Below are 17,107 nucleotides of genomic sequence, written 5' to 3' on the forward strand. Positions count from 1 at the left end.
GGTAGGGCGTTTCGGGATTTAACAATGTGTGTATGAACAGCGAGCAAACACGGCCCGGTCCAATCGATGGTAGCATGCACAGTGCACAGTGGGCCAGAAGACCGGCGCAGGCGGCTGAAACTCTAGACGCGTTTTGAGCTCCAGAGTCGCTAAACAGGACTCGAACCGAACGTGTGACCCCACCAATAGATTCCTCGTTCGGAGAGCAATCCATTGGTGGGGTTACACGTTCGGTTCGAGTCCCACTCAGTGACTCGGGAGCTCAAAACCCGTCCGGGATTATGACCGCCTCCGCCGGTCTTCTGGCCCACTGTACAGTGTAGTGTACACGGCCTACCATGCACAGTGTAGTGTACACGGCTTGCCCGGAGCAGATCGTATTGATCGTCGGCATGAATGCGTGCAAACACCGCATGGAAGGGCGCCCTAGCCCGCCGGCCTTTCATCCAGATTAAACGGGGAACTAGTGACGCCACTAGTAAACAGTTCCCTTTTTTACCTTTTTGTTCGGTATGTGTGACTTTGGCGGGTGAAAGGTGAGGGAATTTGGGAGTTTGGCGGAAACGCGTTCCGGGGAGTCTATTCATCACGGCCGTGATAGCGCGGGGCGACACGTTGACGGTGGGGTTGTTGTTGTTTGAGTTGCCCTCACTGTTTGTTGTTGTTGTTGTTGCTCTTGCTGTTTTGAGAGGCACAGCTCTTCCGCCCTCAAAAAAAGATAAAAACTTTCCCTCTCCGTGGGGTAGGGCCTACATTCACTCAGCGAGGGGGGGGGGGGATGCACGCGGTGACCCACTGCGAGCGGGCATGGCACCCCAATGCCGCTGCTGTCAAAGTTCCAAACAACACGCAGAGAAAGATGATGCTTTAACGACCCTTTTAGGACGTTTCGTACGCGAAGCCCTGCGTTACGTTTGTTCGGTTTGCTGCTCGAGTGGGTTGCCTACACTGCCGACCTGGGATGCCTAGTTTCCCATGTTCTAAAGTATGCGCACTGAGAAAACCTTACGACCTATTTAAGGCCTTCCAATGAAAAGCAGCTGGTTATAACAAAGTATTTTGAGCATAAGCTTACAAAGAAAATGAGTATACTTCGTAATTTACGAACTACTCCCTCGTATAACAAAGTAGTTTGCCGTGGCATCTCGCTCGCTGCAGACCGTCTCTGTCTCTTTCGCAGTCGTGTGGGTGCGAGAGAGACAGAGGGCCCCGTTACAAGCCGTATCCATGTCAGCGAGCGTGCCGCCCAATCAGGAGTCACGGAAACCGTCACTCGCCGCCACTGACAAATTACCTTGTCGTCCCGCCTCCCCGCCTGCGCGCTGCCTCCCGGGGAACGAGTTAGAGTTTCGGCCTCGTCAGTCAGGAGGCCTAGAGCAGGCCTAGGCAGTCCTTGGTAGGCCTAGGCAGTCGTCCTAGAGCAGTAAGAGACAGTTCTAGAGCAGAAGAGTCACTGAATGGGACTCGTTCGGTTCTAGTCCTGTTTAGCGACTCTGGAGCTCAAAACGCGTCTAGAGTTTTGGCCGCCCCCACCGGTCTTCTGGCCCACTGTGCGTGCGCCCGCCTTGCCACGCCTTGCCACGCCTTGCCACTCCTTTTACGCACGCGGTGCCGGTGCCGACGCCCGGTTCCGAAAGTCGCTCTGTCTCTCTCGCACTCATGGTCCGTCCCGTGCGGGTGCGAGAGAGACAGAGCAGCCCTTCGGCACGAGGCGGCTGTTGGGTCGATTGAATATCGCGCCGCGTCGCACGCAAATGGCCCAGCGCCGGGGGAAAGTCGGGGATGACCCGTTTTGTTTGTTGTCGCTCTGTCTCTCTCGCACCCCCTCCGGACGCGCCGCGAGTGCGAGAGAGACAGAGCGTGCGTGCGGCGGGCGTGTCGGAGTGGGAGGCAGCGAGGCAGCGAAGCAGCGAAGCACTGCCGCGATCCGGTCGCGCATCGCGCATTTGCCCGCGAGGCCTCCCGCTGCTCTATTTATAGGGCGCAGCCGCGCAGCCGCGCAGCGCAATCGCTTGCACCTGCAGATGGATTCAGGGAGTCCTCCCTTTGTCTCTCTCGCACTCATGGGGTGAGCCGTATGGAGAGAGACAGAGCGTCGACTTTCGGCAGTCCACCGCTCCTGCTGCTGTGAAGGCGAATGCAGCGAGGCTCCGCGGGCTGGCCTGCAGACTGATTCAGAGAGCCGCTGTCGCTCTGTCTCTCTCGCACTCTTTCAGCGTCTCGTATGTAGGCGCGAGAGTGGCAGAGCGACGAAAACGACTCTCTGAATCAGTCTGCTGCTCGCTGCCAACGCCCGCTTGAGCCCCTTATTCATCGCAACTACTTTGCGCTGGTAGAACTGTTTGAAAAAGTGCTGTTGCGATTGATTTGCACTTTTTAACGGTGGTTCCTTCACCGTGCCAAGAAGCGCTACAGTCATTATCCGCGAAAAAAAAAAAACCTGGCATCGTCGATGTCGTCGTAGATGGCGGGCATCATTGCAGTTGCTTCTTCTTTTTCGCTATCTCTCTCTCTCTCTCCCCGCCTCCCTCCCGCGCACCTGTTACGTCGATAGCAGACGACGAGACGCGGCTGATGAGCTCAGAGGCGCAATTTGGCCAACTTTTGCGCCCCAACTTGCCGGCAGTCCCAGGCCGCCCCGGCGTTGCCAACATGAAAGAAAGAATTTTGTTTTCCCCCGAGCAGAAAACAAAATTGTGTGCGCTGGCCGGGGCATGCTGGCCTATTAGTGCCGCTGTTCGAAAACTGTTTCCCGCCCGGCCGATTCTTCCAGCGTGTTGGAAAGTCTGGCAAGTTGGGGCCGAATTTGCGAATCGCTATCTGCAGGCTGGTTCCGAACGGTCGCCCAGTCTCTGTCGCACGGGTGGGGTGACCCGTGGGGGTGCGAGAGAGACAGAGCGGTCGTCTGGAACCAGCCTGCGGCACGGAATAGTTCTCTGTCAGCAACTTGCGCGAGGAGGTCGCGCGTAGCACAGTGTGCCAGAAGAACGGTGGAGGCGGTCAAAATCCCGGACGCCTTTTCAGCTTCAGAGTCGCTAACTGGAACTCGAACCGAACGTGTGACCCCACCAACGGATTCCTCGTTCGGAGAGCAATCCATTGGTGGGGTCACACGTTCGTTTCCACTCTTGTTTAGCGACTCTGGAGCTCAAAACGTGTCTAGAGTTTTGGCCGCCTCCGCCGGTCTTCTGGCCCACTGTGCGTAGGCCTTTCTGACGGCTGCTCTCTGTTTGCAGGCAACGGCTACATCGAGGGCACCGAGCTGGATGGCTTCCTCAGGGAGTTCGTGTCCAGCGCCAACGCCACCGACGTCAGCCCTGAAGTGAGTCTCTCTCTGGCTGCTTCGTTGCCTGTCTCTCTCACACCCCAACGGGACCCCCCGCGAGTGCGAGAGAGACAGAGCGAAGGAGCCGCCCCTCCTTCATCCGCGTCCTCCTATCGCCCTCTTCGGAGTCAACATTTGGCCTCGGACGCTCATGTTTCATGCATTTGGCGGTCAGCTTCGGCGGATCAGGCCGAAGTGGCGGCACCGAGTGGCCCGGGATCTGTCACGCGGTTAACGAAACTAACTCCAAGGCGACGGGAACTCAACTCAAAGGGCGTCTTTCCGTATTTTTAATTCAAATTAGAATTAACCGTGACTTAGATGAGTCAAAATTCGGTCCAAAATAAGTCAAGAATGATATTTTTTGGAGTGTGTACATTTGAAGCGGTATGCTCAGTTTGGTGTGGCAAGTCGACCATGGCGGTCGTGCCAGCAGGCCGCCCGCAGGGCCGTCCGTTGGTGTCGGCTGTGCTGTGCGGGACATGGCCAGTCTCCCCTTCCCGCGCTTCCATCATACCTACACCTACTGCCCCTCCCGTCCACCTCACTGTAGGCCCCTCCTAATGCCGCCCCGTTCGCCCCGCTGCCCCATGCCCATTGTTGTCAGTTTATGGCCGGGCCACGTGGGGGCTGGCGGGCCCTTCGGGGACTATCCCAGCGGCAGTGTGAATCCGAACGGTGTACTCCGTCGCTCTGCCTCTCTCGCACCCGTCGATGACGCACCGCGAGTGCGAGAGAGACAGAGCGCGAGCCGGCCTGCGCGGTGGGAGGCTGGAAATCCAAGTGGGCTTTGAATGCGGGAACACCTGGATGCAGCGTCACCGGGGCAAAAGTTAGGGGTTCCATTAACGCTGCCAGCCCTCGCGAACAAGTCACCAATCACAGCGGACTGGTTCCGAGAGTCGTTTCCGTCGCTCTGTCTCTCTCACAATCTCTCTCAATCATTGCACACAAAATTTGACAGTGGGTCACCCCTCCAGAACAGTACCCTACAGTGCACGTGAAGCGGGAACCCGCAGATGACACGCCGCTCTGTTTGGCGAGGTGCCGCACAGTAGGCCAGTGCGGTGGACAAAACTCTAGACGCGTTTTGAGCTCCAGGTTTGCTGAACAGGACTGGAACCGATCGTGTGACCCGATCAATGGATTCCTCGTTCGGAGAGCTATCTATTGGTGGGGTCCAACGTTCGGTTCGAGTCCCGTTCAGCTACTCTGGAGTCCAAAACGCGTCCGGAATTTTGACCGCCTACACCCGGTCTTCTGGCCCACTGTGCGGCGAGGCAAGTTCAACAAGTTCGGCGGGCAGTCTGGCCATTCTGGTGGCCTAGCGGTCTGGCAGTGGGGCCGTCGGTCGGGCAGTCGACGCGTGGAAAGTTTCGGACAGCGGAGTGCCCGGGCAGTGCCCGCCCCGCCCGGCCCGTCGGAGTCAGACTCGCAACGGCCCACGCATGCATAATGCCGACAATACGGCCGCAAAGGCGGCAAAGGCGGCACAACCGCAGCGCTCCTCTGCTCTGCCGTCTCTCTCGCACCCCAACCGGGACGACCCGCGGGTGCGAGAGACACAGCGCGCTTTTCGGGATCGGCCCTGCCAGAGCGAGCAAACAGCGAGTGACAGATCGCGTCATGGACTTTGGCAGAAAAAGTGACGCAGCAGCCTCGCAAGAAATAAAAATAATATCGGTTGGCCTCAGCGGCTACTTCTTCTTCTTCGTCTCACGGATCATTTTTTTCTCCACCACTGCGCCTCTTTGACGGGAGCCCCGTCGGCCCTCTCTCTCTATCTCGTCCCACTTCAAACCACTTGAAACATCGCCGCTCTTCTCTCTCACTCTGTCTGGTCGGGGATATCGGACGAAGCGGGCAAAGCGCGGTGGCTCGCTCGATGTGTTTTTGTTGTTTTTTTTTGCCGTATCGTGAGCGCCTCTGACAACGCGTTGTGGCTGCTTTCGAAAACGACACGGCCGCCTTCCTTCTCGGTCGCCCTCGGTCTCCACTGCGAGAGGGACGGAGACGACACAGACGTCGCGGCCAGACAGAGAGGACACACGGTGGGCCCGAAGGCCGGTGCAGGCGGTCAAAGTCCCGGACGCGTTTTGAGCTCCAGAGTCGCTGAATGGGACTCGAACCGAACGTGTGACCCCACCAATGGATTCCTCGTTCGGAGAGCAATCCATTGGTGAGGTCACACGTTCGGTTCGAGTCCCATTTAGCGACTCTGGAGCTCAAAACGCGTCTAGAGTTTTGGCAGCCTCCACCGGTCCTCTGGTCCACTGTGCGTCCCCACCGCGAGTGCGACAGAGACAGCGCGCTGCTTGACGCTGCCCCGTGATTACGCGGCGGGGCGCCACGGCACTGCAACGGCGGTGCGCAAAAAGGGGCCGGCCCACCCCAGCAGCCTGGCTGCGCGGCGGCTGGCACGGCTAGCAACGCAAGCAAGCCGACGAGAGGAAACGGTTTTGCGGCGCCTCAGGCACGGAATGGCGTTGTGTGGCACCGGTGCGGCCGATTGGCTGACAGACAGACAGACAGGCAGACAGACAGACAGGCAGACAGACAGACAGACAGACAGACAGACAGACAGACAGACAGACAGACAGACAGACAGACAGACAGACAGACAGACAGACAGACAGACAGACAGACAGGCAGACAGACAGACAGACAGACAGACAGACAGACAGACAGACAGGCAGACAGACAGACAGACAGACAGCAGACAGACAGACAGACAGACAGACAGACAGACAGACAGTGACCGCCAGCCTGCGTGCACAGCGTGGGTCCGTTTCCAGCTGGGGGACAGAGCCCCTGTGGTGGCGAGGGTAGGCCACAAGCGCGACAGGCGCGTCCGACGGAACGGCCTACCCTCGCGACCACAGGGGCTCCCGCCACACCCTGGTCCCGCCCCTGCAACAGCCTGATTCCGAGAGTCTGCCCCGTCGCGGCGTCTCTCTCGCACTCATTGGGGCGTCCCGTGTCGGTGCGACGAAAACGACTCTCAGTGTGCTGGCCCTTTGAGCAGCGAGGAGCGGATGCCTCGTTAGGGGAGCCACGCCGCAGCCAAACGATGAGAGGGATGTGCCCCTCGCTCGCGCCGCCCCGAGTGCAGTTTTGATTTGAAGCGGTCGCCCAGTCGATTTGAAAACAAAACACAGAGAGCGCTGGGCCAAAAATCAGGGATTGCACAGCGACGAGACACACGCCCGGAAATGCCGCAGCGCGAGAGGGCGCGACGAAGACAGTGGTGGGGGTGCGGACTGCGGGCAAGATAGAGGGAGAGAGAGATAGCGGCTGGCAGAGTCGAGAGCCAGAGCGGCCGATAGACACTAGTTGATTTACGACCAGCTGGAAGTCACACCGCACGCAGGGCAGGGCCAGGGTCGCCCCGCCCCACCCCGCCCCGCCCTGCCCTGCCCCACCCCGCCCCGCCTCGCTACGCCCCGCCGCGCGCGGCCCTTCTGCACACGACGGCGCGCCCACAAAACACAGCATGGCGTCCCGCTCGCTTTGGCGCATCGCCGGGCGGGGCGGGGCGGGGCGGGGCGACGCCGATTCATCACCCGCTGGATTGCGCGCAGATCTGGTGGCACTGCGCTGTGTATTCATGCGATGAGGATTGACGGTGTGGCGGTGCGTTGGTCAAGAATGGTAGCGACCAAAAATCTGGACGCGTCTTGAGCTGCAGAGTCGCTTAGCAGGAGTCGAACCGAACGTGTGACCCCTCCAATGGATTGCTCTCCGAACGAGGGGTCCATTGGTGGGGTCACACGTTCGGTTCGAGTCGTATAGCGACTGTGGAGCCCAAAACGCGTCTAGATTCTTGGTCCCCCTTCACCGGTCTTCTGGCCTTGTGGGCCGGGGCCTTGGCTTAGGCCTCGGCTCAGGAGGACCACTGATTAGCCTAATGCCCGACCGGCGGATGATTAAGCCCCGATCCCCAATCCTCTGAACTCTGATGAGTCGAGGAAGATTCCGACTGCGTAATCTGGAATCCTCGAGTCCAATCCCTGCGCCGCGCCGCGACTTTCAGCACGTCAGCGGCAGGCGGCAACACCGTCAAAAGAGAAAAAAAAGTCGAATAAAATCTTGATTGAACTTTCTAAAAATCTTACAGACTATTTTAGCGTATTTTGGGCTTTACAAACACAAGTACGCTTGTTTCAACAAAGTATTTTGAGCATACACAAGCTTCTAAAGGAAATACTACTTCGTAATCCACATACCAATTCTGCATATTAAAAAAAGACAACAAATAGCTTTTACCTTACATATGCTCAATGTACTTCGTACGGTTTTCAGCGTGCAGTGTTTGAGTAACCTTTGGATTACCCTGTAAGATACAGAGTCCAAACAACTAAAACAAATGGTTAGAGTCAAAGTTACTAGTTTTTACATCAGTGCAGGGCAAGAGCGGCGGGCAGGACACGAAATAGTTTCCGTTATTTTCCCTGCCTCTCGTCCCATCCTGGAGAAAGTTCCCTTATGAGGCTGCGATTGGCAGCGCTGTCCACTGCCGTGCCGTGCCGTGCCGTGCCGTGCCTGTGGCCGAGGGACGCTGGGAAAGACGTGAAGCGTGCGGGAGGGAAAATCGGCCATTTCTGTCCCCCTCGCCCCGGGCAATGCAACCAGCGGCGGGGAATCCCCCTCCCCTCCCTCTCCTCTCTCTCCCATCCCTTCCCGTCCCCTCCCCCCTTCCCTACCACTCCGCGCGCCCCTTCCCTCCCCTCCCTCCACCCCGCGGCCCGCTCTCGTGCCCCACGGCTCGTAAACGTGATTTCCCGTCGCAGCATGAGCGTTCGGGACCCTTTACCTTCCGCACCATTCCCCGCATCCCGCATCTCGATGGCCGCCGATACGATGTACCGCCCCGGTGTATCGAGCTATCGAACGGAGGGCCGGCCGGGGACGGGCCGGCAGACAACACACAGACGGACGGACGGACAGAGTGCACACACACGACTCAGAGAGAGGGAGAGAGAGAGAGAGAGAGAGAGAGAGAGAGAGAGAGAGAGAGAGAGAGAGAGAGACGTTCCCGAATGGCACGAAATAATGCAGTCGTTCCGTATTTCCTCAGCGTCATTTTCGCCTCTCTCCTCTCTCTCTCTCTCTCTCTCTCTCTCTCTCTCTCTCTCTCTCTCTCTCCGCGACGCTGCTGCGACGTTGCCGCGATTTCACGCTCGACGTGCGGAACGCGCATAGCGCGAACCCTAGCCTCGCACAAGGCGGCGCGACGGTTCAGCGCCCACGGGGAGGGGAGGGGAGGGGGGGAGAGGGGAATTCATCAGAAATATTCATACAGTGAGACTCGTGGGAATCCAGTCGAATTATCCAACGCATTCAATCCATACATTCGTTCCAGTCCGTCAATGTCGAATATCCAATCGAAATCCTTTCCCGAATCTGTCGGCACACACGTCCGTATATAGTTCATGAATAATCTTCGGCGGGGCTTCGCTGCGTGTACGAACAGACTGAAGCTGGAAGTTGTTTCCTCTCCTCAGCCGAGTCGTCCCCATAGAGGACCGCTTTAACCGTTGCAACCCCCTCCCCCAAACCCTGCTTTCCACAAGGACGATACAGAGGCTCTCGCTGCCGTCGCTGCGCTTTCTCGTTCTCTTCTCTCTCTCTCTCTCCTCTCTCTCTCTCTCTCTCTCTCTCTCTCTCTCTCTCTCTCTCTCTCTCTCTCTCTCTCTCTCTCTCTCCGCGTTCAAGGTCTAGTGCAGCTCTCATCCCCCCCACTCTCTCCTCCGCCCCGCTCTCTCTCTGTCTCTCTCTCTCTCTCTCTCACTCCCGTCTGGAATTCCTCTTGGAAACGTCACTGGAGCATGCCCTATCTCCGGTAGTTTCGGCAGCTCTGCACCACCAGCGGCCGAGTTTAATGGTTTTTATTCGTTTTTCGTCTGTTTCCAGGCCATGTCTGACGCCATGCTGTTGGAGCTCAAGCAGTGCTTCATGGAGGCCTACGACGACAACCAGGACGGCAAGATAGACATTCGCGAGGTAAGCTTTCCAATTATTGTAATGCCTTTCTTCATTTCGGCGCGCCACAGTGGGCCAGAAGACCGGCGACAGCGGCCAAAACTCTAGACGCGTTTTCTGCACCAGAGTTGCTAAACAGGACTAAAACCGAGCGTGTAACCCCACCAATCGATTGCTCTTGAACGTGGAATCCATTAACGGGGCCACACGTTCGGTTCGGGTCCTATATTTATCGACTCTGGAGCTCAAAACGCGTCTCGAGTTTTGGCCGCCTCCACCAGTCTTCTAGCCCACTGTGCGCTGCTCTCAAAGTGGGATAAGCAAGGCGGCATAGGCGCACGGCGATGGCCGTATTATTGTAATTTCCCGCTCAAGGTCAAGCGGAATTTAATCATGCCGTCCGAGTGCGGATTCAAAGCGTTCGTCCGTCGCTTGTTTTATTCATTGGGCAAAAAACGGGCGGGCCTAGCCAGTCCCGCGACAAACCTCGTTTTACTGTGCTGCAGACTGATTCCGAGAGTCGTTTTCGTCGCTCTGTCTCCCTCGCACTCACAACGTCCCCTGTACGTGCGAGAGAGACAGAGCGACAGTCTGCTGCCTGGTCTGATTGGAAGCCGCGATCCGCGACCCCTTTCGGGCTGCGTCTGTCCCCCTCGCACTCCAGGGCCGGGGCCAAGGCGGCGCGAGGGTGCGAGACAGACGGAGCGAGTTTCCGGCGGACGCGTCCCGAAAGTGCTTGGACTTAATTAGGCCTCGAACGGCGGCATCTGCGCGGAATGGCGAGCGAGAACGCGACCGAAAAAAATATTTGCCCGGCGCCGCTGATTGCAGCCGGCGGGAGGCGAACCCGCGAACCGACGGGGAACCGCAGACGGCGGACAAAATAAGAACCACTCAGCGGGGGCGGGGGCGGCGCGGTGCGGGTTGGGGCGGGGTGGGTCGAGGCGGGCTGGGGTGGGCGGGGCGGGGCAGGGCGGTAACGCCGTCGCGTTCTGCCGATGTGCAGCTTGGCGTCCCCTTATTGCTATTTGGACGGCCACGGCTGCCCTGCCCGAGGCTAGGCGACCCGATGTTGGGGGCTGGTCGGGAACGAGGTTGCGCTGTCTCTGTCGCACTCATGGGGCGTCCCGTGCGGGACCGAGATGCAAAGCGACGAAACGAAACCGCTCTTGAAATCGGCATGCCGCCCCACCGCGCCGCAGGACGTGTATTCATTGCGAGAGACATTCTTGAGCGACGACTGTTAGAGAGACTTTCTGAGACGCCGTCCCCAGACTCCAGGCCAACAGGAGAGGGGCTCTCGGCGTGTTCTGCGCCACGCGGCGCTACGACGACCAGGGACGTGGCCTCTGCCGGGAGGGACATGACGAAGCCTAACGAGGTTTTGGTACCGCTGGGAGGCAGTGCCTGCGCCCAGCCCTGTGCCCAGCAGACTGAGAGTCGTTTTCGTCGCTCTGGCCTCTCGCACCTACGGGACGCCCCATGAGTGCGAGAGGGACAGAGCGACGAAAGCGACTCTCGGAATCAGTCTGCTGTGCCCAGCCCGTGGTGCCGGATGCTGGTCTTGAGGTTAATCCAGGAGAGCCGGCCCTCGGTCCTCGCGGAAGGGCGCACAGTGGGCCAGAAGACAGGCTCCAGCAGCCAAAGCTCTAGACGCCTTTTGAGCTCCAGAGTCGCTAAACAGAACTCGAACCGATCGTGTGACCCCACCAATGGATTCCTCGTTCGGAGAGCAATCCATTGATGGGGTCACACGTTCGGTTCGAGTCCCATTGAGCGACTCTGGAGCTCAAAACTCGTCCGGGATTTTGACACCTCCCCCTGTCTTCTGGCCCACTGTGGGGCGGCCTGGGCCTGGCCTGGAGCTGGAGGGCGAGTCAGGGAGAGCCTCACTGGGATGGATAAATCCAGCCCTGCTTTGGGGCTCCGTCCTAGCCGCTGGCCTAGCCCTGGGCCTAGCCCTTGACCGCCGCGGCCGGCACGGCACTGTAGGGCGCAGGCCAGCAGAGTCGGTCTTGTTGCTGTCTCTCTCACACCTTTACGCGACGCGCCGTGAGTGCGAGAGGGACAGGGCGTCGGAAACGACTCTCGGAATCAGTCTGCAGGACCGGGCTCCGGGCTGGACCCTTCTTGGCAGACGGTCCTGGGACGAGCCAGGCGGCCCTTCAAGCCCCACGCGGGGCTCAACACGGCCAGGCCTGGGCCTGCCCGCCTGCCGCAGCGGGCCGAGGCCCGGCCGACCACTAGGTGTGCCGTTCGCAGTGTGGTTTGTGGTGTTTGGCACGGGCCCAGCCGCCCCGCCGCCCGGCACAGGGTGGCGGCCCTACACCGTAGGGTCACGGGACGGTGTGGCGAACAATCGTAGTTGGTCCGCAATGAAAATGGCCGGGAATTCATCATACCACCCAGGGGGAAAAAAAGGTTTCTTCATTTTTATCTAGGCACGAAGTAGCCTTGTAGTTTCCCCCGGTTGCATTTTTTTTTCTGGAATGGTGTCTATTATGCAATTCGGAAATTTTCTACACAAGTTTGATTTTTTTTTTTAAATTTATGAACAAAATCCTTGGTCTCAAACAAAATCTTCATTAACATGCCTTCGAGGTAATTGCAGGCAAGATACACTTCGATCATGTACATCTTATTCTGTTCCCTTTCTAGCTGCGACGGCGTCACACCGTCGCGATGGCACGCGAGATGGAACTTAGATTTGAACCCCGCGAAGCTTTTCTGCTCCAGTTCGGCCCTCTTAATAGGGGACGGGAGCAGCAGCGAATACATTCACGCCAAAAAATAAAAGTGGACTCTTTTCGACAGTGTGGCGCGCGCACCTGGCCGCCCTGGTCCTGTTCCAAAACTCACCGGCAATGCCGACGCGCTGCGAAGCGGCGGAGCGCTAGCCGAGCCATTCCCAGCCAGTGTTCCCAACCCAACTCCACTTCCGGTCATTTCAAACTTGTGCCCTGGCGTGGCGCGGCGTGGCGTGGCGCGGCGTGGCGTGGCCCAGCACAGCACAGTTGGCCTGCCCTACTCCATGCACCACCGGATGCAGAATTGCAAACGCGACGAGCAACTCTCCCCTGCCCCCTCCTCGTCCCCCTCCCCTCCCCTAGAGCCCAGCCCCGCGGGAAGGAATTGTAACTCCAGCGCGCGAAAATTCAATTAAAGTGTATAACTTGGCGCGGGCTGGCTGGCGCCAAGGCTGGCGGCGGGGCTGGCGCGACGCGAGGTCAAATTCTTGGCGATTCTCTCGCAGTTTGTTGGCTTGTTGCACCGCCACCGCGGCGCACTGCAGCAGTCGCGCTGTCTCTCTCGCACCCCGCGGAACGCCCCATGAGTGCGAGAGAGATCGAGCGACGGACCGAAACGGTCGGGGTGAGGCGGCCGTGGCAACAGGCGACCGCAGCCTGAAAACTGCGGCCGTTCGTTCAGGAACGACCCCGTTCAACTTCTCCAGCGCCGTGGCCGCCGTGGCCGCCGCACAGTGGGCCAGAAGTCCGGCGGAGGCGGTCAAAATCCCGAACGCGTTTTGAGCTCCAGAGTCGCTGAACAGGACTCGAACCGAACGTGAAACCCCACCAATGGATTGCTCTCCGAACGAGGAATCCATTGGTGGGGTCACAAGTTCGGTTCGAGTCCTGTTCAGTGACTCTGGAGCTCAAAACGCGTCTAGAGCTTAGACCGCCTCCACCGGTCTTCTGGCCCACTGTGCAGCGTGGCCGAGGCGGGGCGGGCTGGTGGCGGGAGGCAGGCATTCTTTTGCAAGTGGGTCCACTCTCTGCGTCCCCTGGGCGTCCAGCGTCGCTGTTTTGCAGTGTGCGGCGCGCGCGTCATCACTGCACAGTGGGCGGTGGAGGCGGCCAAAACTCTAGACGCGTTTTGATCTCCAGGGTCTCTCTCTTTCTCTCTTTCTCTCTCTCTCTCTCTCTCTCTCTCTCTCTCTCTCTCCTCTCTCTCCTCTCTCTCTCTCTCTCACCACACACACACACACGTCTCGCTGGAGGAAGTGCCGAATAATTTTCTCAGCCTCCGGTTAATTCTGCAGTCCCATTCGACGGTGTGTAGCAGCAGAGCTGCAGCAGTAACCGCAGTAGCTGCAGTAGCTGCAGTAGCTGCAGTAGCTGCAGCAGCAGTAGCAGCGTGGATGAGCCCAGAGGGAAGCGAACTGACGTTCCGTTTCCGGAGCGGGCGTGACGCACTGCAGACTGATTCCATGCGTCGTCTTGTCGCTCTGTCTCTCTCGCCACCTACCTGGGACGCCCCAGGAGTGCGAGAGAGACAGAGCGAGACTCTCGGAATCAGTCTGAGGCACTGTGAGGCCATGGCACCGGAGCCGAGGCCGGGGGGCCGGAGGCTGCAACCGGAAGTCAAAGGAGAGGTCGCTACTCAAAGGGGACGGGGAGGGACGGGAGCGCTCGCCATCCAGTCGTTGAAGACCCCTAGACAACTTGTTGACACGGCGACGAACGACCCAGCCGGAAGGGGAGGGGGGGGGGGTGAAAGGACCCTGATTGATCGAGCGAGCCACCTTGCAGGGACAGCCGAAGGACTGCAGCCTTTTTTTTTTCGTCTTCCTTCGTCTGATCCAACATTTTTTACAGAGGATTTTTTTTTACATAGGGAAAAATGGTTTAGCGCGAGAATCCACTGCGTGGCAAGTTGGACTTTTTACATCGGCTTTTAATTCTTTTAATTTAATGTCAAGATAACCAACGGAATTATTGAAGTCCGTCTGACCACCTTGTCACAGTGCACAATGGGCCAGAAGAGCGGATCAAGCGGCCAAAACTTTAGACACGCAGTGTGAGCTCTACAGGACTCGAAACGAACGTGTGACCCCACCACCCCACCAAAGGATTCCTCACGCAGACAGCAATCCATTGGTGGGGTCACACGTTGGGTTCGAGTCCCATTTAGCGACTGGAGCTCAAAACGTGCCCGGAAGTTTGACCGCCTGCGCCGGTCTTGGCCCACTGTGCAGTGTAACGCATGCTGCCCTCCCTTTTGCACGGCGTATCTATCGGCGGAGTCATTTTTTCCCCTGACGCCTATTGCCGGGCCAGGGCAGGGCCAGGGCAGGGCAAGGGCAGGGCCCAGCGACACTGGGCGGGTGGGGGTGCATGGCGCCGTTTTCGTGGAAGGGCCCAGCCGAGGGCCTGGCCCTTTCTTGGCGCCCTCGGCGAACCTTTCCAGACAAAATGGATGCATTTTCTCGGCAGCCCCCCGGCGCGACCCGAGGGCGTGACCCTTGTGGCCGTGTGGCCGTGCGGCCGTGGCGCCGGGAAGAAGGGCATTCCCAGCGCCGTCACCGCGAGCACAGCGGCTCGAGCCCTGAGCCCTTTACCCAGAGCCCAACAACGCTAACTGCGGGGGCTCGAGAACCTTGCCTCGTTTTCTACACTGTTAAATAGGCCGCACTAAAAACCCACGCGTGTACTGAGTAATGTGTGTACTTAGTACACATTTCAATTTTCAGGGCGTTCTTTCGGTAGGGAAAAGGTACTTGTTTGTTTTGCGTTTTACTCAGTCTAGAAGTAATGTTTGTCCCTCCTGCACTGCAAAGCCACCCGGTAAAAACGGTACCTGGTTCTCAGGAGGCCTATGGTACAGTGTGAGAAGCAGGGAGAAAATTCCCGAACCCTGAAAGCTGTTTCTGAAAGGCGCCGTGAGGAATATGTTGTACCCTCGCTGGCTTGGGCATTGCGTGATTGTAGATTTTGTGCGCCACGCGTTTAACTTTATACTACTCTGCTGATAAAAGTTGGGGGAGGGGAGGGGCTTGTGGCGCCCCTTGCCGCGCCGCGCCCCGACCTTTTGAGGGACCGTTCGTAAGCACGGAACGTGTATTTTAATACGCGCGTGCGCGCACACACACACACAGACCGACCTTCACCTTGCCCGTAATGGGGCCAGGTGGTTTCTGGGCGTGCGCCCCTGAGCCCCTGAGAGACGGCCGAGCGACAGCCTGGAGGCCACTTCCGAAAACTGTGCTTCGTCGCTCCGTCTCTCTCGCACCCGCACGGCCCTCCCCGGCCCTCCCCACGAGTGCGAGAGAGACAGAGCGACGAAACCACCTCGAAATCGCTCTGGCTGACGGGCGCTGCGTTACCTGGCGTTGCCCTGAGGCGTCCTGTCGGCCCCTCTCATCTCCCTCTCTCCCTCTCTCTCTCCCTCTCCTTCTCTCTCTCTCTCTCTCTTTCTCTCTCCTCTCTCTCTCTCTCTCTCTCTCTCTCTCTCTCTCTCTCTCGCCTTCGGTGCGCTGCGGCGTCGAGTTAGTTCAGGCCGAACCCGAAATCCACAAAGTGTACCCTCGACTTTATGCAAAGTCAAAAACTTTGGGGCGCGTTTCTCCGTTTCTCGGTTTCGGGGCTGCCGCGCCTACTCAGACAAACCGCAACGTATCGACGGCCGCCGAGTGTCGAGGGCTTCGAGGGCGTTGTGGCTCGGCAGGCAGCTCTGATAAAACTAAGGCTGTCCCATTTTTGCCTTGCCTCGTGTCCCATAATTACTCCAAACTGGCCCTACGCGCCTGTGGCCTGGAAAACAATGCCTCTCTTTTGGGCGTTTTCGTCTGGCCGTGCTGCTGCCCTGAATACTACACCCAGTCGCACAGTGGGGCGGATGACCGGTGGAGGCGGTCGAAATCCCGGACGCGTTTTGAGCGCCAGAGTCGCTAAACAGGACTCGAACTGGACGTGTGACCCCACCAATGGATTGCTCTCCGAACGAGGAATCCATTGGTGTGGTGGGGTCACACGTTCGGTTCGAGTCCTGATTAGCGACTGCGCCGGTCTTCTGGCCCACTGTGAGTCGTCGCCTCATCGCCAGACGTCCGGCCAGGCGTGGCCAGGCACGGCGCGAATGCATGACGGCGGCAAACTTTCTGCCCCAAACTTCCCCCGGTTGGAAATGCAGATTCCTCCCCCCCCCCTTTTCCAGCCGCTGCCCGCATCCCTGGCGGTGTTTTCCCCCGCCGGTGAGGCGCGGCGCGCGTGTCCTTCAGACGACCTTGCTCAATCGCAGAAGGGCCGCCTCCGAAGGTATTGGCAGCCCTTGGCGCGAAATGTTTGTGAGACGGCAGCGCAGGCAGCGCGTGATTCGGACGGACCTCTTCGAGTCACTGTCTGCACACAGACAGACAGACAGACAGACAGACAGACAGACAGACACACCACGCGCAGACATACAGATACTCCCTCTCTCTCTCTCTCTCTCTCTTCTCTCTCTCTCTCTCTCTCTCTCTCTCTCTCTCTCTCTCAGAGCCTTTGCTCCTTCATTAGCTGTGCGACCCTGAACAAATCTCACACACACACACACACACACACACAAACATAAACACACACACACACACACACACATGGAAGCAATCAATCTCCCTGGCAGACGGACAGGGAATTCCCCGGCGTGGATTATATGCGGGTGGGGCTGCCGATGGACGGACGGATTTCGCATTTCGAGCTCGCGGATGCAATCAAGGACTGCCGACGCTATTCGGCGAGCGAAGCCAAAACTTCAGCGGGCGGTGGGGATCGAACCCGGGCCCTCGCTCCCGAGGCACGCGCCCCGGACCGCGCGGCCACCGCAAACCCGCAACGACACACGAGCGTCGCCCTGACCACACTCGTTTGTGTTTCAGCTGGCCCAGCTGCTGCCCATGGAGGAGAACTTCCTGCTGCTGTTCCGCTTCGACAATCCCCTTGACTCCAGCGTCGAGTTCATGAAGGTGAGTGCGTGAGTGAGTGCGTGAGTGAGTGAGTGAGTGAGTGAGTGAGTGAGTGAGTGAGTGAGTGAGTGAGTGAGTGA

General features: G+C 58.7%; 1 protein-coding gene across 3 annotated transcripts in view; it reads left to right on the forward strand.

Moving 5' to 3' along the window:
- The window catches only part of LOC117654048 (calbindin-32), a 76,926-nt gene that overhangs the window by 43,414 nt on the left and 16,405 nt on the right, over positions 1 to 17,107 (forward strand). For all 3 annotated transcript variants that reach the window (XM_034400188.1, XM_034400189.1, XM_034400190.1), the window contains exons 3-5: positions 3,237 to 3,322; positions 9,239 to 9,328; positions 16,941 to 17,027. In XM_034400188.1, the coding sequence (XP_034256079.1) occupies positions 3,237 to 3,322; positions 9,239 to 9,328; positions 16,941 to 17,027 (263 nt within the window). The remainder of the gene's footprint in view (positions 1 to 3,236; positions 3,323 to 9,238; positions 9,329 to 16,940; positions 17,028 to 17,107) is intronic.

The sequence above is a fragment of the Thrips palmi genome, unplaced genomic scaffold (genome assembly GCF_012932325.1).
Source record: "Thrips palmi isolate BJ-2018 unplaced genomic scaffold, TpBJ-2018v1 HiC_scaffold_10, whole genome shotgun sequence".
Taxonomy (NCBI): domain Eukaryota; kingdom Metazoa; phylum Arthropoda; class Insecta; order Thysanoptera; family Thripidae; genus Thrips; species Thrips palmi.